General features: G+C 36.0%; 1 protein-coding gene across 3 annotated transcripts in view; it reads left to right on the top strand.

Moving 5' to 3' along the window:
• The window catches only part of ASB3 (ankyrin repeat and SOCS box containing 3), a 160,138-nt gene that overhangs the window by 109,064 nt on the left and 23,938 nt on the right, over positions 1-27,136 (top strand). For 2 of the 3 annotated variants that reach the window (XM_008582605.1, XM_008582604.1), the window contains one exon: positions 10,170-10,850. The exons of the other annotated variant lie outside the window; for it this stretch is intronic. In XM_008582605.1, the coding sequence (XP_008580827.1) occupies positions 10,170-10,375 (206 nt within the window). In that variant the 3' untranslated portion in view covers positions 10,376-10,850. Of the gene's footprint in view, positions 1-10,169; positions 10,851-27,136 lie in introns of those variants that run through there. 3 annotated transcript variants of the gene reach the window in all.

Consider the following 27,136-nt stretch of genomic DNA (forward strand, 5'->3'; position numbering starts at 1 on the left):
TTAACACTGTCCTGTAGTCTGCTCTTATTACTAGTTTTAAGAGCCAGACTTAGGTTTTTTGTGTTATTTTTAAATGATAAACTTATACTTAACATTTTAAGATTCCTTCTGCATATAAGTTAGCTTTACACAGCCTCTTACTAATCCAAGTTTTTTGTTTTCTATTTTTGTGGAGAAATCCTTACTAAACTAGGCACTGTTGGTTGAATCCACATTTGCTGGGATATTTTGCTGCTAAAACTGTTTTGAAGTTATCAGCAGTCTGTTGGTAAACTAAAGGAGGAGAAATTGTTGCCTTAGGGCAATTAAAACAGTTTTTAAAATGTGTCATAAATATCATGTCACTAATATTGTTTGAAAGCCCATCTCACTCTTCCCACATGACTACTACATTGGATATGTGTGCAGGCAAATCCCTGGACCAGCTATATTCCAATTAAAACAAAAGGAAATAATTTTCTGAATCTCAAATATTCATTTCAAAGATAGTAGAAAGCAAAGAGCTAACTATAGCTAGCTATAATAGGGTATCATCCATGTAATCAAGTGAATAAAAGTCTCCCTAGATTTATTCCACTTTCAAGTTTTGTTTGTAGGCTGGCCAGTTAGCTCTGTTGGTTAGAGTGCAGCCTTGTAACACCAAGGTCAAGAGTTCAGATCCCTGTACTGGCCAGCCTCCAAAACCAGAAAACAAACAAATATAACAAAAAAACAAGTTCTATTTGTAAGTTAATTCCTTTAGAAATTTCCTACTAAAATTAATGCAGCTATTTAAAAGATATTTCCAACAGAGAAGCAGTTTATTCATTCCTCATTGGTTCCAGATAGGATTCCAGTAGTCTTCCTACTAACCTTTCATTCAGGTCCTCCGAAATGATGAACTATATAAACTATATGTGAACTATATGAATTAAGATTTAAAGAATCTTAAAAATGTGGTTGTTTATGCAGGCTCTGTGAAGCAAAAGTCCTAAGTGGATCATTACCATGAGAGGTAAAGTCAGCAGACAAGTTAAATTTTTTCATTGGCATAAAAATCTTAAGTGACCTTGTAAAAGAATTTTTATTTCTGGTGTGATTTTTTAATATTTTTAAAAGTGGATCATTACCATGAGAGGTAAAGTCAGCAGACAAGTTAAATTTTTTCATTGGCATAAACATCTTAAGTGACCTTGTAAAAGAATTTTTATTTCTGGTGTGATTTTTTAATATTTTAAAAAATTATTTATTTATTTATATATTTATTTTTATTGTTAACATAGTTGATTGTACATATGAACCTTGTTAAAATTTTAAGTTAACTATAAACTCATTTAAAAAAATCCAAAAACCTTAGTTCTGGCTCTTAAATCTAGTAATAAGGACAGACTGTAGGATGTTAACTAGATTCCTGTTTGAAATAAGTATTATGAAAAAGCTAGTATCATTCAGCTTTTCAGGGGATTGAACAAGACTAGAAGGAAAGTTATCTTGTTATATATATAGTTCATGGACACCAGCTCCCTTGGGAGTGAGAGAGATAAAGGTGCCCAGTATATAAAAGGCATAAAACCATGACTATCAGGAAGGTATTGGGGCCAGGGGTGGGAGATTGTTAAGGGATTAAGAAAGAGTTCATGGCCCTTGATTTGAAAATGAAATATCTCTGTCATTTTCTTTATGATCTGCCCTTCTTGGTAGGCCTGAGTTGCAGAGTGATGGGCCCATGAATCCAGTCTAGATAGGAAAAGAAATGAGAAAGGAAACGAACCTGGTAGAATAGATGGGAGAAGTCAGGGAACCTAAGGTCTCAATGATGTTAAAGATCAGATGTGCTAGTAAGGGAGAGCAAACTTTGGAAGGATAGGAAGTGATGTGTGTTGGAATTTAAAGACAGAAAGGTGTGGGTCTGAAGCGGTGCAGGAGAACTATAGGAATTCTAAAATTGCTTCCTAGACCTTGTGACAAGTGTTACAAGGTGTGGAAGAAGAGAAAATTCTGTTTTAGAAATTGGCCAAGGAAGTAATTTCCTTGGGAGGATCAGGCTTCTGCAAGGACAAGAAGTGGTGGGAGAGTGTTCTGTGTATTGGGATTCCAGAGAACTTTATGGAAAGATTTTAGAGGGTGTTAAAGTTTCCTTTATAATATTGATCTTAATTATTATCGTACTGTCTTAGACTGCTGTGTTATATAGTTTCCTAAACAAGTTAGGGAAATAAAAAATACATTTTTATTTTCTGAGAGATTCTGAGACCATAATTCATTCTTTCATTTGGTAACCACAGGAAAATGCTTAAACTGGATAATTTCACTTACTCCTCAAATATTCCAGACTCCAGAGAGGCATCCTGAAGATGGAGAAAGGAAGATGTAATTACTCATTAATGACTAAGTTCCCTTTTATTTGCTCTTTTCTCTATTAGTGAGGTTGTAGTTTTAAGAATTGAGTTTTTGTGCCCTGACCCTCACTTAGCACACATGCTAGCAAACATGGCCCAATGTCTTGTATCTGTGTATTCATATGGGTTAAGTCAATGCTTCCCATAGTAGGGTGCATGGAGTACAACATGCAACCACTTGTGTGCTTGAGTGAATTGCAATTCATGTATGATTGCTATGATTATATTGCTATGATTAATGGACCCATGATTATATAACATAGTTTTAACTTAAGTCTCACAAATTGGTCAAGTGGCTTAAAAAGATTTCTGCAGAGAAATAATATTTTGTGTGGATAATACTAAATGCACAGTGAACCAACAAAATAATTGGAGAGCTGCATTCTCCTATTCTTTATCAGCCATGTTATGTGATAAAAATGACGACCAGCTAGGTTACCAGGTGTAAGGGGGTTAATGGTGAAAGGAAATGGGAAGATGGAGATCAAAGGGTACAAAATTGTATTTATGTAGGATGAGTAAGTCTAGAGGTCTACTGTACAATATGAAGACTATAGTCAATGATATTGTATTGTATACAGGTAATTTGCCAATAGAGTAGATTTTACTCTTTTGGGGTTTTTTTTGATGGCTGATCGGTATGGGGCTAGCAAAAAAGAAACAAAGATAACTAACTATACAGGATGATGGGTGTATTAGACTGTAGTAATCACTTCACTATGTATATGTATATCAAGATAAGTATATAAAAACATCATGTTGTACACCTTAAATATATACAATAAAAAATAAACAGAATCAAAAAAAGTTCAAAATTACCAAGAAAAGTATTTAAAATATGGTCTTATCTTTCCTAATGTTAACAGTGAGCCTTGCGCTTAAAGTGTAGTGTGCCTTGAGATATAAGCTAATGAAAAAATTGTAATCAGCAAGGCACTCTAATCTAAGCATCCAGAACATGAAGACAAACCCTGTGATTTATTTCATCAATGTTTGTCCTAGTATGCTCAGTCATTATTTTTAAAAATTTTGCTAAACATGATGATAAATGCTTAGAACTCTTTCTGAGTACTGTCGGGGAAACACATGTTCTTCCTGCCACAGTAAAACTGGCTGAAATAATATGGGGACTACTTTGGTTTGGATGTGGTTTGTCTCCTCCAAAACTCACGTTGAAATGTGATCCCCAGTGTGGCAGTGTTGGGAGGTGGGGCCTAGTGGGAGGTGTTTGGATTATGGGGGCAGATTAATGTTCTTTCCCAGGGGTGGGTGAATTCTTGCTCTCATGGGAATAGATTAATTTCCTCAGGTTGTTAAAAAGAGTCTGGTTTCCTTGGTTTCTCTCTGTCACTTCCTCTCTTGCCATATGATTTCTTGCACGTGCCTGCTCCCCTTACGTTTTCTACTGTGAGTAGAAGCAGCCTGAGGCCCTCATCAGATGCAGCTGCCCTATTTTGGACCTTCTAGCCATCAGAATTGTGAGCCAAATAAACCTCTTTTCTTTCTAAATTACCCAGTCTCAGGTATTCTGTTATAGCAGCACAAAACGGACAGTTCAGGGACAAAATAAAATTCATTTCTTGTTAGCAAATAGTGTTAAAAGGAGCATAGAAAACATTGCTAAAAAGTTATAGAAAAGAGTAAAAAAAAATCCTGCAGATAGAAAGTTTGGTATACTAAATTGGAAGAAGATTTATAATATTTATAACATCTCAGTTTAGGATATTTGTTAAGATTCTGTTTCAACAAGAGAATAGACAATTACTTTTTTGAGAGCCACTGAAGGAAAGATGTACTTGAGATGATATATTTGCAACAGTAATAACTTACTTAACAGAAGGATGTTTTTTGGAAAAGCTACATAAGAATAACCACTGATGGAGTGGCCGCCTTTTTTCAAAGTGTAAGGTAATGGAGATAACATCACATATGAAATGAGTTTATTGCATCCTTAGTAGGCTAATACAGTAAAAGAGTTGAAACCAGAGTTGTACAAAGTAATATCATTGTGGATAATTTTTTAAAACATGACCTTTAAAATATATGAGTCTTTGTAGTACTTTATAGTGAGATGGGAGTGGCCATAGTTATTGTTTATAAATCTAGAGGTTTGCTCATTATCTTATGACAATATATAAAAGAGTTCTTGAATTTAAAGATGAATTATGTGCTTATCTTTCATGAGAATACAGCTGTTCCAATTTTCTTGACCTTTTTTTACTTGGTGATAAGTAGTTATCAGTACTGTGAAACCTGACACATATTTTCTAAAAATTCTGTTGATTTAAGGAAAAGATGACATTTTAACTGAGTGAGAAACTAACTATTTTCTGAAAAAAACTTTGGCACATGGAGATGATTTTGAAAACAGGCACCAGGAAATCTTCCCATTATTATGTGTTTTTTTTTTTTTTTTCTAAAAACAATGCCTATCACCTAGAAAAACTCTCATATTGACATACTTAAAATACTTGGAAACAGTTTTTCTGGATTTTTAATATATTTAGTAAAAATGTAAAAAAGCAAAACTTTCTAATTAGCTTATTAAACTGATTTGTATCAGGAAAAATAGAAATTCACCAAATGATTTTTGATTAAAAAAACTTTTTTATAGTTGGTAAAGGGGATAGAATAGAATCCTAATTTAGTTCAGTTAAACCACAATGCATTTTCTTCCATTTGGATCTACATGCTTTTTTAAGATATTTTTTCAGCTTTATCAGCCTTTACAACCCAAGTATCAAAATAAACCAAATGAACCAAATGTTGGAATTATCAGATCATTAAATTAAGTTAATAAAGCTTAGTCAAACATCTTACTCTTGTTAAAATATTAATATTTACAGGGATTTTATACCTTTAATAAATAAATGAACTAATTTGAAGTATGTCTTATTTTAGCTTACTTCTAATTTTGTTTGTGTTGATTTTCTAGTGCAAATAATGTTAATTTAATAGTATGCACGTAATTCATATGCAAATAAATATACACACATTGGGGTTCTGTGCTCAAAGACCTTTTACTAATTGGGTGTGCAATCAAATCATTTGATCTCTAGATTCAATGGTGCCTTGGATTTGTATGGTATTTTACAGTTTATAAAATGCTTTTGCAAGTGTATTCTAACTTGAATCTCATCAATGACCATTTGATGCAGGGAGGTGTTATTATGCCCATTTTATAGATGAGGCATTATGCTCTTTTTATAGAAGGGGAACTGAAAGTCAGAGTATTTAAATGACTTGTCCAAGGTCACACACTGGTTAATAGTGGCTCCTCAACTCCAGCACAGGTCTTATTATGGTATGGTGCTTTTTCCATTTATCCCATTCATTGCCACTGCACTGGTCATTCTTCAAGTTTTGACTTCCTGCCCCAGTCTGTTATTTATTTTTCAGAGTCCTCAGGTAGTTGTTTTTTGTATTTTCTCTAGAGGTTTTAGCTGTAGTCAGTGAGAGAGAGAGATTATACAAGTAAATTAAGAAAAATTGGGAACAAAAGGATGGAAGCCAACCAGAAAGACAGTATATTAATGGATGAAAATATAAATGGTGCTGGCTGGTTAGCTCAGTTGGTTAGAGCATGGTGCTGATAACACCAAGGTCCAGTGTTTGATCCCTATACCAGCCAGTCACAAAAAAAATTTTTTAAAGGATGGAAGCCAACCAGAAAGACAGTATATTAATGGATGAAAATATAAATGGTGCTGGCCGGTTAGCTCAGTTGGTTAGAGCATGGTGCTGATAACACCAAGGTCCAGTGTTTGATCCCTATACCAGCCAGTCACAAAAAAAATTTTTAAAAAAAATGCTAGTAGATGGCCCAGAAGTCAAATGAATCCATTTGCTGTGTAAAGCAATGCAAAGGAACCAGAGAAATATGAGGGTACTTGAAAAAGTTCATGTAAAACTTGAATTAAAAGATAATATAAACCCTTTCATGAACATTTTGAAGACCGCTTATATAGATCATTTGAACATCGGCATGAGGGCAGGCTAGAGATGAATGGTTGTGGAAAATATGGTGGTTGTGTGTGACGTAGATGTAGTTCTGTATGCAGTAAAGTTGGCATTATTGAGCATAACGATTTAAGAATTGTGGAGTTTATTTTGATCATTGTGTCTGCTTTTTGCTTTTAGTAAAACTTCACATAACATGCAGTCTTCTATTATGATTGTTCTATCATAACAACATGAAAAAAATTGGAAAATTCTATATGGGAATGAAAAGTTAAAGGTTGCTTGTCTGCTAATAGATACATAGATAGACCAGGTTTAACATACTAAATATAGGGCCGGCCCGGTGCGCCGCTTGGGAAGCGCGGTGGCGCTCCCGCCCGAGGGTTCGGATCCCACATGCGGACCGGTTCCCGCTCACTGGCTGAGCGAGGCGCGGGGGCAACACCGGGGGTTGCGATCCCGTTGCCGGTCCCTGGTCCGGTACGGGGGCAACACTGAGGGTTGTGATCCGTTGCCGGACACGGAAAAAGACAAAAAAAAAAAAAAAAAAAAACCATACTAAATAGAAAATGATTGGGTCAGAAAAGTGACTGAAAAGTGTAGCATGGATTCAGACATCATTTTTAAGGCTACAGTCAGTACCGTAATCCAAGAACATAGAACTTTAACAAATTAAAATCTAGTTTTAACAGGTTTTTGTGAAAGTGCGTTTTACATACAGCTTCTGTGGTTTTTTCATATTATAAATTCAAGTCATGGCTTGATCTTTTCTCAGCCTAGTGGCAACACATCTGGAAATACTATGCATCACTAAAACTTTCATAGGAATTTTGCCTGCTTTGAAATATTGCATATATGGTAATAAAATACCCTTGGTATTCACTGGCATATTAAACTAAAATGGCACTGATGGGCATATTATTGTCTGTGTTAATAATCTGCAGATGAAAGACTCCCTCACTTAAACATAGTTCTAACCTCTGTTCATTAGGCCAGTGATCTATTGTGCTCTCAGGAGGAAAACCAAAATGATGCAATTAAAATTTTGAACTAGTATCTGAAGTAACTCTACTCTTCCCTTTTTAATTATTAATTGGAAAGATCTTATGAAACTTATGATATTTTCAGTGGTTTAGAAGATGTTAGAGAATTACTTTGGGCTTATCACAGTTTAAAGAACCCTTGACTTGGAGTCAAATCATTTGAATCTGGTTAGCAAAAGCTATGTTGTTAATGTACAGTGTCACACTGGGCAAGTCATGAAACTTCCCCTAACAAATGTGTACTGGTCCAATGGCTTGATCACAAATGGTTAAGCTTCCACGCACATATTAGCATAAAGAAATGATTTTTTTAAGCTTTAACATAGGGCTCTAGTGGTGTAGTCAGATAACTTGGAAAGGCTTGTCAGCTCTGTAGGAGATTTTTAGGCAGCCAGAGGATCTCTTTCCCAATCAGCCTGAGAATTTTGAAGTCAATGTAGTCTCTCAAATCAGAGATGCTGGAGCAACATTGAGGATTCCCTATCCCTAAGTGAGCAGCTCTTTTCCAGGGTGCACAGCCATCCTTCGTCATCCTTCTGGGTTTGTAATAAGTATCTGCATTAGCAAGAATGTGCAGAAAGAAGAGATTGAACTTAACAGATATGTGTTAAACTCTAGCTGAATGTAAGTAGAAATTCTGTTAACCAGTTTCACTTTAACCCACCTACTGGATTAACCATTCTTATTATTTCCTCTCAGTCTTGTCTGACTGTGCCCATGGTATGCTCAGTTTTGCAGCTGGTAGGCTACTCTCTAGAAAGCCAACATACTTTTGTCACTACCAGCCGAGCTGTGTGATTACCAAGAATCAGTTATGTTTATTTCTGAGACTTTTATTACATTTGTGCATATTATTGTAATTTAATAATTTATTTTCAAATTGCATAAGCCAGTGAATTATGAGTGTGAAAAGAGAGTCATTGTTTCTATTAAGGCAAAGTTGAATGCTTTAAAAAGTGTTGATAAAGATGGGCACTGAAAAGGAATGGATATCGAATTAGATGTGGGTAAGACAATTGAAAGATAAGAAAAAAATTACTAGCTGGGCAGTACAGGGATCTTAACCCTTAACCTTGGTGTTACAACATCATGCTCTAACTGGCCAGCCTCCTACATTTTAAATTAGAATGTTTAAAGTTTGTATGGTTTTGGTCACCTGCTTTAAGTTGCCTTTCTGTTAACTGATCAATAATTGCTCCTGATCTTACTTAGTAAGAGGACTCCCTTATACTTGATAGTTGAACATAGTCAAGCTACTTACTCCTTTGGAAAACTGGTGTTTGCAGTTGGGGCATGCTCTCCACATATGTATCACTGTTAACACCTATAGTATTCCCTTTACATGTGTTTTCCTGTCTTTCAAGTGAGAACAATGATTTCTCCTTTAAGTTTACAGAAAGGGGTAAAATTTAAATAAGATATGGATATGAAAACACTTTGGAAATAAATATACTACATGCCATAGATGCTGCAATCTTATTTATAACAGGGAATTGTGCTATGACTCATGGTTTAAGAAAATGCCCATCTTTTCTTAGACTCAGGTTTTATGTACAAAATTAGATAACTGTTTTACTTTCTTATGTGGTGTTTTGAAACACTGTAGTTTGAGGATTTTCTTAAACTCTGAGTAAACTAAATTAAACTAATAAACTAAAATTTAAGATGATAAGTTAACTTCAGTGGTTTGGAAGATACTGAAGATAGAGTATTAGTTTCTAGCCCTATGGGGTATTAGAGTTTAAAGAATTCTAGACATGGAATCAGACTAGCTGGTCTGGTATCAGTTGTGCTCTTGATAGTACTTGTCTGATGCTCTGATCCTAGTCTGTTAATCATTTTTACATTTCACAGGGGTTTATAAAAGATTTCTTGTACTAACAAACGGCTTTAAGTTTGATTCACGTGAAAGCCCTAGCTGTTTTAGTACTCTAAGTTTTCATGGACATTAACCTCTTTAGTTAACACTTTTCATCTTGGAAAATGAAACTGCTATCATATGGTTCTTAATTACATGCATGTGGATTATCCTTTAATTAGTAATTAGCTTTTGGCTTCAGTGGCTTTAGCAAATACATACCCACACGCAGGCTTTGGAGTCAGATGGATCTGAATTTGAATCCTGGCTCTGCCACTTACTACCTCTGTGACTTTTGGAAACTTACACCTCTTTTTAAAACCTGTTTTCTTATCTCTATAATAGCATGATAATATATATCTAATAGGGTTAATGAAGATAAAAAGAGAATGCATGTGAAGTGCATGGACATATGGCATAGAGGCACTCAGTAAATGTTCACTTTCTGTGCCAATTTAAAAATTTCATTGTATGTCACTGATAAAAAAGAGGAAAACTTGCAAGCTACACATCCATTCACTTGAAGTGGTAGGTCTAGATACCATTTGCAATGAAACAGACTAAGAAGGATATAACATTTGCTTCTGTGAACTTCTGTCATTTCTAAAGTCTGTTCATCCATTTCTTAAATGCCAACTGGTATTATCAGATCTTTAGAATTTGAACATTGGAATTTTTTTGCTCCTGGGTACTGACTCTGAATGTGTGGTCAACAACTGGAGGGAGAGGAGCCAGGTGCAGGCTGTAGAAAAGAATAAGTAAGTAAGGTTTATTGTGGTCATCCTGGTTCAAGTAGTCTTCTTTCAAAGTCTAAGTAACATATCACTTCTCTTTTCCTACACAGAGATGGAGAGGGAAAAAAGACATTTACTTTAGCGTACTTTCTGTTTAAAAGTTTTTCACCTTGCTTTTTTTTGTTTGTTTCTCCAGCCTCTGTTCCATCCCTGACCCATCTTTGTCGTTTGGAAATTCGGTCCAGTCTAAAACCAGAACAGCTACGGTCTGACAGTTTTATCTGTCACTTGCCACTTCCCAGAAGTCTACATAATTATTTGCTCTATGCAGAGGTTCTGAGGATGAATGAGGTTCCAGAATTGGCAGCTATTCAAGATGAAGAAATCAGTGAAGCTACTTAACACAGCTCATTTCTTACTCTGAAAACCACTGAGACAAAAGAGTCATGGAGTATAAATTATTCATGAATTTATAGTCACAAAAGATGACTTTTGTTTATGTGGTTGGTTAGGTTTTGGAGGGCAGTAGTTTAATGTGAATGTTTACAACTAGGCTTCCCAGTAAAAAAAGTATTGTAAACCTCACTTATGTTACTTATTGGACTTTTATCACCAGTACATTTTATGTTGTAATATTTATTTACCTGACCATTTTCTGCTTTATTCTGCTAATGAGCTGTGATGCTGCTTCTAGTGCTAAATGTGGCATAGTTCCACCTATGATTCATGTTTATCTGGTGCTCGGAGCTCAGAATGGGATGCATGAAACTTCACTGGAAGTATATGCAACTGTGGAGTTGAATCTCTTATTGTTAGTTTGTTGTTATTTTATTTGGGGTTGAATATCTCTTATGTTTATAAAGAACAAGTTTTCCTATCTTGTCATATTCCATTCTTATCTCTTAATTCGGTCACTTTTATGAAGAATTGATATTCATTGCCTTTTCCATGTAAACTCAGGGGAAAATTTTTTCTTAAAAGAATACAGAAAATCAATCATATTGCTGCCCCCACCCTGCCATTTCTTTGTACTCTTTGGCACAAAAACAAACAAAAAAACATTTGTAATCTGCAAAGGCAAGAGCAGACCTAAACTCAAAGACATGCTCATTTGAAAAAAAACTTAGGTCAGTTTCAAGATAAATGAGCATTTTATGACATTTAGAATATTAATCAGGAGACTAAGACTCAGCATTTCTGTGGTACGATCTTTAGAGAAAGAAAAGTGCAGATTCCTGAGTTACTTATTATCAGGTATAACATTCAAGCTCTATAATTCAGCCCCAGAATCAGAGGGCAGCTTTGTTTCTGTGAAGCCATTAATTAGCCAGTTCTGTTAATGTTATGTTTTTCCCTCTTATTACCTAGATAGGTTATCAAACAGTCCATGAAATAAAGACCTCGGAATTGTAGGTTAATGAGGCACAACCTCACAGGGTTTTAACAATTGCTTGTTATGTTTTTCCCTCTTATTACCTAGATAGGTTATCAAACAGTCCATGAAATAAAGACCTCAGAATTGTAGGTTAATGAGGCACAACCTCACAGGGTTTTAACAATTGCTTGATGAAAATCTAGCGTTAGGAAGCACTGAACACTGGGTCAAGTGAGCTGTGATTTGAGGCTTTGGGAAGAGCCATGAGAGAAAGGTTATGAGAACATCACTGTCATAGACAACTAGGGATGGGGTCTGAAGGAGGCAGGTCTTCTGTTAAGGAGCCTGTGGCTTGAAATAGGTGGGAGCAGGTGGGCTGGATCCATCTCTGATAGGCCTTTGCTGTTGGACAAAAGCAGTGGTGGGAGTGGACTGAGTGAAGATGGCCTTGTTAAGATCCAAAGGCATGACTGAGCCTATACCTCAGGTTAGAGCTGCCTGTGAGGTAGAGAGAGAATTTGAATGTGGGCGTATAGGCAGAAATAAAATTACGGAAAACCAGGTGGAAATTCTAATAATTAAATTTAATAAAGAAGTTCCAAAACTCTACATACTGTATAATACTTTTAAAATGTTGCCATTATTTTCCAAGCCCTAAGTCCCTGATTTTTTAACATAACACCAGTCTTTTTGTTAGGGCCAAATATACCTAGAATGTTTCAATTTGAGGGTGAATCTTTTTATGTGTTTTGTTTATGTTCAAATATATAGTAAAACTCAATTATTCTTAACTTATCATTAAGCTCTTGTTCTTAAAAATCTGAAAATCAGTAGTTTGGAAACATGTAGAAGCCCTTGGTATTTAAAACCGACTAATGATTTTACCTTATTTCTACAATGTATCTTCCTTTTAGACTCTCTTATAATAAAATATTTATGATTTTTGACTTTCAGCAAGGATTCAGAAATGTAATCTAAAATTATGTAATGGTGGGTGAGTTAGAATTACACCTTCTGATCAGAATGATACATCTAGTTAGTGTGAACCTTAAGCCCTACCCTACATGTACAATGGTGCTTTAATGCTCTCAGTATAAAGTCCCAACAAGCCTCATGAAGAACCCTAATCCAGTAAGTAGTTCTCTGGTGGTGATGCATAATACCCAAGCAGGATGTAAACTGGCAGTTTTAATAACAATTGCTATGATCTCGCCCTTCCTTGATCCCATGTTTTCCTCTAAGTATATTTTCTCCTGATCCTTCTGGTCACAGGATATCTTTCTTTGACCATTTAATGGAATAACAGTATCCTGGACATTGTTTCTTCTAATTTCCCTTCCCCTTTTGCTGAATAGCAATTGTCTTGATCTGTAGCTTTCTGGTGGCCCTACTTCCCAGAGAACAATTACAATCCTCTTGTGTCCCATGACCACTTATGATTGAAAATCCTGGACTTGTAGCCTGTGTCATATTCATGTCATATGACCAGCTATCTCTAACTTTAGATCTGCTCTTGCCACCTAAGTTCAACTAGAAACTTGTTCGAAAATGGTGATGTTTTTTATAGATCTTGAGTGTCGTGTTAGGTACAGTTTGAAGACATATGAGCATTTTTGATTGGTTACTATCTAAAATTGTAATATAATTTTGTTGGTCTTCAAAAGCAGTATGAATAATAACTAATAACACTGTAAGTAACTATCTTTTCTGGAACAGTGGATTTGATGATTTCATCAGGGTGAGATATAGAAAGAAGTTGAGAAAATTCATCTAAAGGTTTGCTTTTCAATTTATTTTCCTCTATATTCTCAGAGGTATATTCCCCTAATTATATTCCCTGATTAGTCATAGAAGTGATTGTTTGAAGAGGAACTCTTAATATAATTATTGCCAGCAGGTGCCTAGTGCTATTGGAGAAAGATTTTAAATGGTGGGGAATGGTTGAAGGACTAGTGAAATTGCTAGTAATGTGGCCATTTTAAGATTATTGATCAAGTGCTTTAAATCTAACAATTTGGGAGTATAACCAGTAAAACTACACACTGTCTTTTTCCAATTTTATGAATTCATCCTCTGTATGAAGCAAATGGAAGCTCAGCCCACCGGCTTTATCCAAATGTTCAATTTAAAGAGGATCTCTAAGCCAAAGTGATCTCTAAAGCTTTTGTTGTGAGTTAGGAACATAATAATAGCACCTTGTGTGCTATTAATTCCCCTGAATTTCCTGTACTGGAACGCTTGCCTTATTTCTTCTCTCTTATCCTAGTACACGGAACTGAGGTGTCAAGACTAATGTGTAGATGGAGTAATGAAACCAAGAGATTTCATTACTCACGACTCTCTATGACCTGGGGTAGTTATTTGAAAGGTAACTGAGTGTGAGTGTAGCTGCATTCTGTTATGAGCTAATGTTGGATCTCTGAGTTTACACCTATACAGTCCCTGTAAGCAAAGGCAGTGTTTATGACTTCTGATAAATATGGCCCATATTGACGGGTTATAGACTATTATTATAGTTTTATAAATACATTTGGTCTTTGGATTTTTTATTTCTTAATAAAACGTTTAAGGAAAGTTTAATGTTTCTCTCTGTGATTGTTCAGTTTTCTTGTTTGGGATTCTCTTTCATTGTTTTTCTTTGAGGCTGAATTGTTTATTTCATCTGTATTTATTATTGTTGTTATTATTAAATGACAAATGGTCAGTGAAACACAATATCTTGCAGTAAGTAAACATTTTTTGTTCAGTAAAATCCTGTGGTTTTAATAAGGCAGGGAACTTTATGCTTAGTATTTCTGTGACATATTAGAAAAATGCTGTAGCCTCTATTTGTAACAGCACATCATACGGAGAGGAGGTCAGTCTCAATTATATATTTTTTATGGAAACATACTTTGAAATAACTTGGGTACAGATTTTAAGTACATATCTTCTGTAGTTACTTTAGTGGACAAAATATATCTAAATTTTAGATAAAGGACATCTATTGATCTGTCACTATGCTAATAACATTTAATAGCACATTTTAAGTGTTTCATTTAAAATGAAATACATGATTTTCAAGAAAAAAATATATTTTAAAATCCAGAAGAACAAAGAAATAAAGAAATGGAGATGGAGCTCTAGTCCTATCATCCAAACCCATTATTAATGTTAACCTGTGTGTTGGAATATTTTGTTTTTTTCAGGTTTTTCTTTTTTTCTTTAATCTGTACACAAGTTTGAGCAGGGTTTTTTTTTTTTTTTTCCCCATAGTTAAAATCAAACCATCTTTATAATTTTGTATCCTGATCAATCCTTCTTATCGTGTAAATGATATCTGAAGCCAAGCTCAAGCCATGAGTTATCACAAATTCTGAACTGGTAAGAATGAGAAATAATGAGGTATCTCTGGGTTGATTCTTTTCCTAAAACATCTGCATAAGTCAAACAACCTCTCCCTCCAATTTGTGAAGGAAGGAAGAGAATGGAGGTGAATCCTTTGTAAACCTGCTCTAGTCATCTTGTCTCAGCCCAGGGTAGTCATACAATTGCATATCCTTTGCATTACTCTATTAACTATGTATATATTTTTAATGAAGGAATTAAAATGCCATTGTTGCAGTAAAGATTCGTGTCTGTGTGATTTTTCTGTCTCTTGGCTTTTTCATGCATAGCAGTGATAGATGAAGCAGAACAGGTGGTAATTGCTATTGGTGCATTGAGACTTGTGAATAGCATCTGTATATTTCTCTTTTACCGTCAAATGGTTAGCATAACCTTCTCTTCACTGCTTTCCTATGTGAATGATAAAAGTCTATCATGAGTCATTATAAGGTGCTAATTTACACTTTTTCTAACATGATGGAATAGGGAAAAAAAAAGTCCATCTGGTGACTAAATATGACTATGATTTGAATTGAACAATTAAAAAGAAGGCATAATATTTCTGAGGTTATTATGGATTATTGGATCAAATAATATGTGCCAAAGATATCAATTCCAAGCCAGAGTATTACCTTAAATAGATGCATTAGTTAGTAATATGGAGTCTGGATTTTGGTTTTGACACAAATTTTTATTTACTTTTAATTATGTTGGACAATAAAATGTTCAAACTCTTATGGTCTTCATCTTGCTCGTAATTATTCAATCTTATTAAGCCCATTCTTAAATGTCATAGTGTGGTATTTGTGTGTGTGTTGATGTAAATGTATTTAATTATGTTGGACAATAAAATGTTCAAACTCTTATGGTCTTCATCTTGCTCGTAATTATTCGATCTTATTAAGCCCATTCTTAAATGTCATAGTGTGGTATTTGTGTGTGTGTTGATGTAAATGTATTCTTTTTACTTTGGAAATTTTCAAGCAAACAAAAAATAGATAATTATATAATGGGCTTCCATGTTCCCATCACTCAGCTTCAATAATTGTCAACTCATGGCCAATCTTACTTCCTTTTCCTCACCAATTTCATCCTTCCCATAGGCATTTTGAAGCAAATTCCAGACATATCATCTGTAAATATTTTAATACATATCTCTAGAAGGCAGGGGCTCTCCCATTAAAACATTAATACCATCATCACACCTCCCTAAAAAAAAAATAAGCAGAAATTTCTTAATATCATCTACTATCCACTTAGTATTTACATGTTTTTAATAGTCCTATATCTTTTTTGTTTTGTTTTTATTTATCATTATGCAATGTAGTTGAATTATGAATGTAGTTGAATTGGCCCTTTACCAATTTCTTCCTTTCCCCCTTCCCTCTCTCCATTCCACTCCCCAATCCTATAATTTTTTTAACAGTTTGTTTGAATCCATTGCCCCCCAAATCCCTATAATGTGATTTTCTTTCTTTGAAATTTTTTGAAGATTCTGAGTTATTTTCCTGTAAAATTTCCCTCAGTTTGGATTCTGCATCCCCATACTGTCATTTAACAGGTTCCCTGTTTCTTGTTGTATTAGTTATATATTACTCTGTAATGAATTGCCTCAAAACATAGCAGCTTAAAGCAATAACTAATGTTACCTCACAGTTTCTGTCAGTCAGGAATTCAAGAGTAGCTAAGGGTCTGGCATGAGGTTGCATTCAAACTGTAAGCTGGGGCTACAGTGATCCAAAGCCTTGATTGGGGCTGAAGGAACCACTCTGAGATGGCTCACTCACATGGTTGTTGGCTGGAGGCTTCAGTTCCTCACCACATGGACCTCCATACAGCTGCTTGAGCCTCCTTACAACATGGCAGCTGGCTAATGCCAGTGCGAGCAATCTTAGACATATAGCAAGGCAGATACCACAGTGTTTTTTATGATCTATTCTTAGAAGTGATACACCATCATTTCCAATCTATTCTATTCATTAGAAGGAAATCACAGTGCAGCGCATACTCAAGGAGTGGGGAATTAGGCTCCACCTTTTGAAGAGGAGTACCAAAGAATTTGTAGACATCTTTTTATGCCATTACACATTTATTTTCTGTAAACTTGTAGTCAGATGCAGACAGGGATGTAACAGAGTTTATAGGACCCAGTGCAAAATGAAAATGTTGGTGTCCCTTGTTCAAATTTCAGTGTAGGGACAGCAGAACATTAAACCAAACATGGGTCCCTTCTGATCTCAGAGCCCTGTGCGACTGCATAAATTATACCCATGAAACCAGCCCTGGATGTAGAGGCTTGATCAGGTTCAGATTTAATGCTCATACACTTTTTTTTTTTCTTTCTTACAGTACTGCTTTACAGATGTTGGGTACTTCATCTCTCGTAGTGACATTAGTAGCAATTGGTGATCACTAGATCTATTAATTCATTATAGTTTTCTTTCTTTATTAGCTGTAATACTTTCAAAAAGAGAACTTCCCCTCATGAAGTATTTGGCTACCCTGAGGTCTAGTTCATATACAAAAAACAGTAAAATGCTTGGTTCTTTTCCTTTTGGGGTGGGGGCGCAGCTGGCTGGTAAGGGGATCCAAACCCTTCACATTGGTGTTATCAGCACCACACTCTAACCAAGTGATCTAACCAGCCAGCCTCTGGTTCTTCTCCTTTATTTGCCAGTTTTCTGGATAATGAATTGATTGTCTAATAACCTTCAAAGGTAGTCAATAAGTTTTCCTTTTTTTAGTATTAATAAAAACATAGATTTTTGATGTTTTCTAATAATCCATTGCAGTTATTACTCTTATTGATACTCAAATTGCCCTATCTCTAGTTAAATACTTAAGTAATCTTTGATAGCTTACTTGCTTTCTGGAAACATGATAGTCCAGGTTCATCTTGTACATTTCCTTCCCCAAACCTGGAATCAGACATTTTTCCAAAGAACTTTGTTTGCTTTTTCATGAATTGTGTTATATGGACTATAATACATATTATGTACACACACACTATCGTCTTGGCATTGGGGTGCTAATTTCTACTAGTTTGGTCATTGTTTGATCATTTAGTGCACAAAGCTAAGAAATGTGTATATATTCATTGTTTACATTCTTCATGCTGATACTTCAAATTCAGGACTACAGATTTTTATTCAACTTCATTGATCTTATATCTGTGTATTTCCTATCTTATATGCTGAAAATCCTGCTTCTCAATGTAACTAACAATTACTCATGTGTTTTACACAAGATTCACATACAATAGTCTCAGAATAATAATTTCTACACTACTACTACACTACATTACTAATATTAATAATATGATTAGTGAAAATATTTTATGACTTTTCTTCACCCCTTCCGCCTATTCTTTTTGTCATTTTGGTATATTTCACTGCGGATGTACAGTCAAATTGTTGTGTTTAAAGTCACTTGGATACACAGGATCATGTGGTTTGTTTTCACTTCACCTTTAAGGGATTTTCAGATTTTCTCAAATTTTCTTCGTTTTGCTCTATAATTGTGAGAAATGTTTACATTGTTTTGAAGTCAAATTTGCAGACAAAACTACTTATATTAAAAGAAATCTAGCTTCCATCCCCTGTCCTCTTCATCGTATTTCCTTCCTCTCCCAAAGGAAGCCTGTTTATAGTTTATAGTGTATTTTAAAAATTTGTTCTAAACATAAGCATATATTTTCAAAGCCCCTCCTTTGATAAGCAGAACAGTAGATAGAATTTTGTCCATCTTGCTTTTTTTCACTTAACTATTTCTTAGAAATAATTCCTTAATAGTATATAGAGATAGTCCTCATTTCTTTTTATAGCCACCTGATTCTCCACTTGTGCAGATATACCACAGTTTATTCAATTTTTTCCCTATTGATGGGCATTTGGATTATTTCTAGTCTTATGTTATTACAAATGGTGCTGCAATGGATAGCTTTGTGCTGTTTATATTTTTGCCAGTTTAGCTTTGGGAGATTCCTAGAAGTGGGATTGCTAGGTCAAAAGGTAATTGCATGCACATTTGTTGGATATTGCCAAATTCCCCTCCATAGGCAAATGATGAATATTAGTAATGTATGAGGGTTCCGACCGAGAAAGTTGTTAGACATTTGGATATTTGCCAGTCTCATAGGTGAGAAATATATGTCAGTATAGTTTTGATTTGCATTTCTCTTGTGAGCAAAATTGAGCATCTTTTCTTATTGGTGGGAGAAATGAATTCAATTTGAATTATTTCCATGTGGTTGTTCAGTTATCCCAACAACATTTAGTAGAAAGTTCATCTTTTCCCTACTGGTTGAGATATTGCCATTAATTGATACTACATTTCTGTATGCTATTTTCTTTTCCACTGGCTGGTCTCCTAATTATGTGCCTGTACCAAACTGTTTTAATTATCAAAGATTTATGGTATGTTTTGATGCCCAACATGACCAGCTCCTTCTCATTGCTCTCTTATGATTTTATTAGCTGTTTTTCCTTGTTTATTCTTCCAGGTAAACTTTAAATAATTCTTATAGCTCTAGTAAAATACCTTATGATATTTTTATTGCAGTTGGGCTAAATGTATTAATTAATTTAGGGAGAGCTAACATCTGTGTGATGTGTCTTTCTACAAAGAACATCTTTCCTATTGTTCACATCTACTTTTGTGTCTTAGTAACTTCCTTCTAACCAGTAGGGTAGGTTAGAAGTAGTGACTTAAAGGGACATGAAAATCAACTACGTTGTATATTGATAAATTAAAATTAAAAAGAAAAAGGTAGTAGTTTAAGAGGCTAGGTCATAAAAGGCAATATAGCTTCCACCCTGTTCTCTCTCTCTCTCTCTCTCTTTCCCCTCTCACCTTTGGAACCTAGTTACCAAATTATGAGGATGTCCAGGTGTTCTGGCCAATAACCCCAGCTAGAGTTCCATCCAATAGCCAGTATCAACTGCCAGACATATAAAGTCCTCAGTTGACCCCAACCTTTAACTTTTGAGCTTCCTCAGCCGACACAAAGTGAAAGAGATTTGAGCTATCCCCGCCAATGCCTGCCCAAATTGCAGATTTTTGAGCAAAATAAATGATGTCATTGTTTTAATCAACTAAGTTGGGGTGATTATTATAGCAATAATACCTAGCACCAAGTACCTATCACCCAACTCAAACTCTAGTAAGCATTGTTTCATCTGTGCCCCCACCAATTTTCCCAACTAATTTGAAGCAGATTCCAGACTTCATACCATTTATACTATTTATATATACATACATACACAACACTTTTTAAACAACACACAGTGCCTTTATCACACCTAACAACTCTTTGATATTGTCAAATATCCAATCAATGTCCAACTTTCCATCATTGTCTTATGAATTTTTTTACCAACTTATTTTTCTGGATCAGGAACAAATGAAATTTCATAAAATGCAATCTGTTAATGTGTCTTTTAATCTCCTTTTAAAAATCTGTAAGTTGGGCCGGCCTGTGGCTCACTCGGGAGAGTGTGGTGCTGTTAACACCAAGGCCCCGGGTTCAGTTCCCATATAGGGATGGCCGGTTCGCTCGCTGGCTGAGCGCGGTGCTGACAACACCAAGTCAAGGGTTAAGATCCCCTTACCGGTCATCTTTAAAAAAAAAACTGTAAGTCTCCAAACACTTTTAAAGTCCTTCTTTGTGCAAGGCTTTAGGAAGTTTGTAAAGGAGGGTAGATAGCCTGAAATTGCTTAGTAGGAAAGAGATGTGCATACGCAAAGACTATGAAACAAAGAATAATGTGATAGGATGATGAAGTGTTGTGAGATTTGAGAAAAGGAAGAGAACACCTGTATTATCTTCAGGTACTTATCCTAGCCATTTTGTGTAAATTGGGTCTTTACCTACGCATTTCTTTGTTTCAGCAAATGATAGCATTTATATCTAAGTTCTGTAAATTCTGACCTCAAGATTTGTCTAATATCTGGTTACAACTCTCCAACCAAGAACTAGAATTGCTCTGTTCCTGAAGACCTATAAGCTGCAGCTTGAGAACTCGATGTAAATTTTGAAGGACAAGTTTCAAGCCTGATGTGTGGGCTTCACCAAGAGTTCACTAAAAATGCCTGATTCCATAACCAGAGACATCCAAACTATGAACCAGTATGAGAAGCTGCCAACTTCATGCTGTGGACAGCTTTTTTTCCCCTAAGATCATTGGAACCAGACTTCCTGTTGACATGAGACTCCTACCCATCTTAATTTTTCCTTGTTTATGCCTTCCTCTTTCATTTGGCAGGGTGATGCTGTAGTTAAAATTTCAAAGTAAGTAGTTTCTGTGGGTAACTTACAAATTGTCACACCATGCTTCAACCCAGTCATGGGATGCTAGATTACCTAACTGAACAGGGAGGAATATGTGCAGTTACAAATACTTCTTGCTGTACATGGATAAATATTGGATATTGTAGAGACTCAGTTACAAAAAAAATTGATGGACAGACTACTTGGTTAAAAGGGTAGACTCCTCATCTGCCTATTCAACTTTAGTTTGTTCAGTTTGTGGGGACTGTGGCTAAGGAGCATACTCCAAACTGTTGGTATTATTCTCCAGATAGTAATAGTGGTTAAAAGGGTAGACTCCTCATCTGCCTATTCAACTTTAGTTTGTTCAGTTTGTGGGGACCGTGGCTAAGGAGCATACTCCAAACTGTTGGTATTATTCTCCAGATAGTAATAGTAGCCTCCCTGGTGTGCTGTATGCTCTCAAAACTGTTAAATGTTTTTGTGCAGCTATCCATCAAACATCAAATGGTCAAATGGATAGAACAACAAAAACTCAAAGAAATGCTAATGATCGTGAGGACACCTTAACCTATGAATGACACGAATGGTGTGCTGAGATCGGGAACCCAGAATTATGGTAACTGAGAGTGGCGCTGATGCCCTAAGTTTTGGTCACACTCTCACCGTGGTGATAGCCTGACTAAAGGGGCGAATTGTTAAATAAAAATTATAGGAGGCTATTTTTGGGAACTAAATTCCTGTACTAGGCCCCAAGGGATCAGAGTAAAAACCAAAATTTGTTGTAGTTTTGTCCTTTGACACAGGTATCTTAGTCAGTTTGTGCTGCTATAACAAAAATACCATAGACTGGGTGGCTTAAACAACAGGCATTTATTTCTCACAGTTCTGGAGTCTAGGAAGTCCAAGATCAAGGTGCTGGCAGATTTAATATCTGGTGAGGGCCCAATTCTTGGTTTCCAGATGACTGCCTTCTTTCTGTATCTTCACATAGTGGAGAGAGAGAGAGATCTCATGTGTCTTTCTCTTTATATAAGGACATTAATACCAGTCTGAGGGCTCCACCTTCATAACCGAATTACCTCTAAAAGCCCCCATCTTGAAATGTCGTCATATTGGGTATTAGGGCTTTAATCTATGAATTTGAGGGAAACAAACATTCGGACCATAGGATCAGGGAAGAAAACAGACCAAATAAAGAATGGAAACCCCCACCAGGTTCCAAAGGACTTTACAGATGTCAAGACTAGTGAGCCAAAGGAACAAAATATCTGCTTTTTGTGATTTTTCTTAGAATAACTCCACTTGAGATTATTATTGATCCTTGCAATAATCAATTTGAGCTTTCATTCTCAGTCTTAAGTTCTCTAGCTGCAAAAACTCTGAAGATAATTTGCATCGCAAACTCAGAATTACTGAGGAGTCCTTTAAAATTGAGATTTTACTCTGGGGGAAGTGGATGTGAAAGCAGTTTTACTATAACAAGAGGAACCATAAATATTTTAAGTGTGATTCAGACTGAGGAGGAAAATTCAGCAAAAGGAATTTTTGCCCATTCAGTATTAGTGGTGCAGTGTTCTGGGAAACGCAAAATCAGAATTAAGCTTTATTGATTTCTTGGTTTGAAAAAAATGCAAATAATACTGGTATTGACAATCCTTTGACTACTTCTTTGGAATATTTATAAACCTAAATGAGGTGCTTTTAACTGGTTCAGAGGGTAGTTTATTCGTTTTGTCCTGTTTTAATCCCCTAAAGTCCCACAGCAAGAAACGAGATATTTATGACCTGTGACTAATACCCAGTAATCATGATGGACAATGGCTTCTTTCATTAAAGAGCTATTTGAGGAAGGAGAAGGGCCTTCGAGGTCAGTAGGGCATTTCTAAAGTCCAATAAACTGCTATTACTGCTTTGGTAATAAAATGTAATGGCTTGTTAGACATAAAAATTGTGTGAAATTTATTTAAAGACAATATTGGGGTAAGAATGGAAGATTTATACATGTAATTATCCTGTTGATAAAGGTGAAAATGAATAACTTGCTTTTACCAAAAAATGTAAGAGGGCCATGCTTATTTTATTCTTTTTCTATGTTCTGAGTCTTGAGAAGATATTGGATATGGGTTGTGCCTGTAATTTCAGAGCAAGTATTCTATGATAATAGTTTTTTATGTATCATTCCAAAAGTGTGGGCTTTTTAAATATATCATTCAGACGGGCTCACAGAGGAGGAGGTGGGTATAGAACTCTAAAGGAGAACCGGGAATCAAAAGGTCATTTCTTGTCAAGTCCAGACAATACAATCTCCAGGCTCCAGGGAAGTTTCGGTAGTCAAGATTTTCTTTTTTTTTTTTTTTTTTTTTTTCTTTTTTTTTCCTTATTGTCTTTTTTTTACTGACCGGTAAAGGGATCGCAACCCTTGGTGTCGCGCCCGCACCGCGCTCAACCAGTGAGCGGGAACCGGTCTCCACATGGGACCCGAACCCTTGGCGGGAGCGCCGCTGCACTCCCAGGCGGCGCACTCTCCAGTGCACCACCGGGCCAGCCTGGTAGTCAGATTTTCTTACCAGGATCTTTGATTCTAAACATGAGTAGCTTCAGGACCTTGGAAACCCACACACTTTCTGGCTGGCACCTTAATTTTAGTGCCAGCCAGAAATTTTGTCTAAGGAGCAGAATTTCACTGACCCATTAATCTGTTCTGTTCACGTTTGTGTGATGCTAAAATTGCTTAGCCATGCAAAAGATGCTATTTTTGTTACTTGGCACAAGTCTGGCTGTCTGCTCTGTACAAAAACCATGGCTTGGCTTGCCAAAAATCTGTTACAGAACCCAGGGCATTCAGTTCCTGGCTGAGGCTTGCCAAAATCTTGTTAACGAACCCAATTCCAATGGCCTGCCCTCAAACGAAAACAAATAACTCAAAAGTCAAATGTTGGTGAAAGTGGAAGTCAGCTTTTACTCAGGAATACAGTGACCCGAGGAGAGATGTTAGGTTAACTCATCTCTCTAGTAAACCTGAAGGAGAATGGCCAAGCTAAAACTATCTCAAAGACTCAGATTTATGGAGGGGTTTTAAAAGAGGAGATTGAGAAAATGGAACATGGGAAGTGAAAAGGAGGAAGGAGAGGGACATGAGCTGTGGGGACTCTATGCAAGGAGCCAGGTGCAAAGTCTTGCCAAGGTTCTGTCTGTTTTCTTTTCCCATCCTTGCTGTTATCTTAGGGTCCTGCTGGAAGGGTGGAATCAGCATAGCTTTATTAACGTCTTCCTTGGTTTCTCAGGGTCTTGACTTGCGGCAAGTTTGCAGCTGCAGGCTGACTGGAAAACAACTTTACATTTATGTAATTAATGTCATCTTGCTCCATAACCAAGGTTCAAAATATCAAATAACAATGGGAAAAAGAGGGCATATGCATGCTAAGAAAAAAACCCTGTTCTTTTAAAATTTGCCTACAGCCCAGGCAGTTTTAGATCTCACCATGGCATTTTCCTCTTTATATATTATTCTGTATAAATAACTTTTATATTTGTATCAGTTAGCTGTTGCTGCAAAAAAAATTATCACAAGGGCCAGCCCGTGGCTCACTTGGGAGAGTATGGTGTTGATAACACTGATGCCATGGGTTTGGATCCCTATATAGGGATGGCCGGTTAGCTCACTTCATAGAGTGTAATGCTGACAACACCAAGTCACGGGTTAAGATCCTCTTACCGACTGATGCCATGGGTTTGGATCCCTATATAGGGATGGCCGGTTAGCTCACTTCATAGAGTGTGATGCTGACAACACCAAGTCACGGGTTAAGATCCTCTTACCGGTCACCTTTAAAAAAAAAATTATCACAAATTTAGTGGCTTAAAACAACACATTTATTATCTCACTATTTTTCTGAATCAGGAATCTGAGCATGGATTAGCCTGTGTGTTAGTCCATTTCTGTCACTTATAAAAGAATACCTGAAACTGGGCAACTTATAAAGAAATGAAATTTATTTCTTACAATTTTCAAGGCTAGGAAGTCCAAGGTCTAGGGAATGCATCTGGTGAGGCCCTTCTTCTTGATGGTGACTCTCTACAGTGACACAGGATATCACATGACAAGAATGGTAAGAGCTCTCTAGCATGCTCACTTGTGCTCCTCATGAAGCTATGAGTCCATGCCCATGACAACCCATTAAAGCATCAACCCATTACTCCATGAATGGATTAATCCATTCACAGGGGCACAGTCCTCACAATCTACTCACCTCTCAAAGGCCCCACCTTTCAAGTACCATGATTGGATTTTCCACCCCCAACACTGTTACAATGGGGATCAGGTTTCCAATATATGAACTTTTGGGGGACACGTTTGACCTATAAAAGCCAGGTCCTCTGCTTCAGGTTGCTCATGAGCTTTCTATCAGTGTGTTGGCCAGGGCTAGGATATTATCTGATAGCTTGACTGGAGAAGGATCGACTTCCAAGCTCATGTGGTTGTTCCTTGCAACCTGTTGGACTGAGGGCCTCGGTTTCTTGCTGACTCTCGGCTGGGAGCCACTTTCAATCTTAGTTAGCTGTTGGCCTGAGGCCACACTCAGTTCCTTGCTGCATGGGTCTCCCTAATATGGATGCTTGCTTCATCAAAGTGTGAATAGAGAGAGTCTGCTGGCAAGAAGAAAGTCAATGTTATGTAATTTAATCATGGAAGTGACAACCCATCCCCTTTGCCATATTCTTTGTTTAAAAACAAGTCACAGGTCATGTCCACACTCCAAGGGAGGAGATTACACAAGGTGTGACTAGCATGAGGTGAAGACAATTGGGGGATATTTTAGAGTCTATCTGCCATGATATTATTTTACTAATATTAAAAGATGCGTTCTTCTAAAAAATGGAGGTAGTATGGATGTTAGCAAAAAAAAAAAAAAAAATCATTCTGCAGTCTCACTACCAAGAGATAAAAACCATTAATATTTTAGTAAATATTCTTTAAGTGTTTTTTTCCTGTCTTAGGTATTATTAAAATTAACGAAATGTGCTGATAACTTAATACACTGTTGTATAATACATTTCATTTAATTCATTAAGAGTTTTTGTAAGCTAGTAAATAATCTTCTATGCTACTGTAAATGGCTGCAATACATTTATATTATAACTAGACCGTGGTTTATTTATCCTAGAGGTAGGCAAACTTTTTATGTAAAGGCAATATGGTAGATATTTTGGGGCCATATAGTCTGTTGCAACTACCCAACTCTGTCATTGCAGCATGAAAGCAGCCAGAGACAATATGTCAATGAGAGGAATGTGGCTGTGTTCCAGTAAAACTTTATTTATGAATGCTGAAACTGAATTTCATGTAATTCTCACGTGTGACAAAATATTATTAATTTATTTCAACTATTTAAAAATGTAGAAAAGAAGAAAAATCTGAAATCAGTAATGTAAACTTCTACCTTAAGAAAATGGAAAAAGTAGAGCAAACTAAACCAAAAATAAACATAGGTAGGAAAGAGCAGAGATTACAACATAAATATACGAAATAGGGAATTAAAAAACAATAGAGAAAATCAACAAAACCAAAAGCTGATTCTTTAAAAAGATCAGCAGAATTTGCAAACCTTTATCTAGACTGACCAAGAAAAAAGAGAGAAGTCTGAAATTACTAAAATAAGAAATAAAGTAGGGGAATTATTACATTGTCATTATGGGTTTTTGTGGTGGTAAGATTTAACTTCCTTCTCTTGCTCATTTGCATTTTTGTTCTACCGGTGGTTTTTGTTCTTTCTTGTATATTCGGGGAAGTGATTATCATTTTTTTAGATTCCAGATGCAGGACTTCCTTGAGGATTTCTGATAGGGCTGGTTGTGTTGTGGTGAACTCCCACAGCTCTTGTTTGTCTGGAAAATACACTATTTTCCCCTCATTTTTTGAAGGATAGCCTTGCTGGGTATAGTATTCTTGGCTGGCAGTTTTTTTCTTTTAGTATTGTGAATGTATCATCCCATTTTCTTCTGGCATGTAGAGTTTCTGTTGAGAAGTCTGCTGTTAGTCTGATAAGGGCTTCCTTATAGGTGACTTGATGCTTTTCTCTACTTCTTTTAAGATTTTCTCTTTGACTTTGAGCTTTGCCAGTTTGACTATGTTGTGTCTTGGAGAGGATCT

Source organism: Galeopterus variegatus, unplaced genomic scaffold (assembly GCF_000696425.1).
Source record: "Galeopterus variegatus unplaced genomic scaffold, G_variegatus-3.0.2 Scaffold2678, whole genome shotgun sequence".
In the NCBI taxonomy this organism is placed as follows: Eukaryota; Metazoa; Chordata; class Mammalia; order Dermoptera; family Cynocephalidae; genus Galeopterus; species Galeopterus variegatus.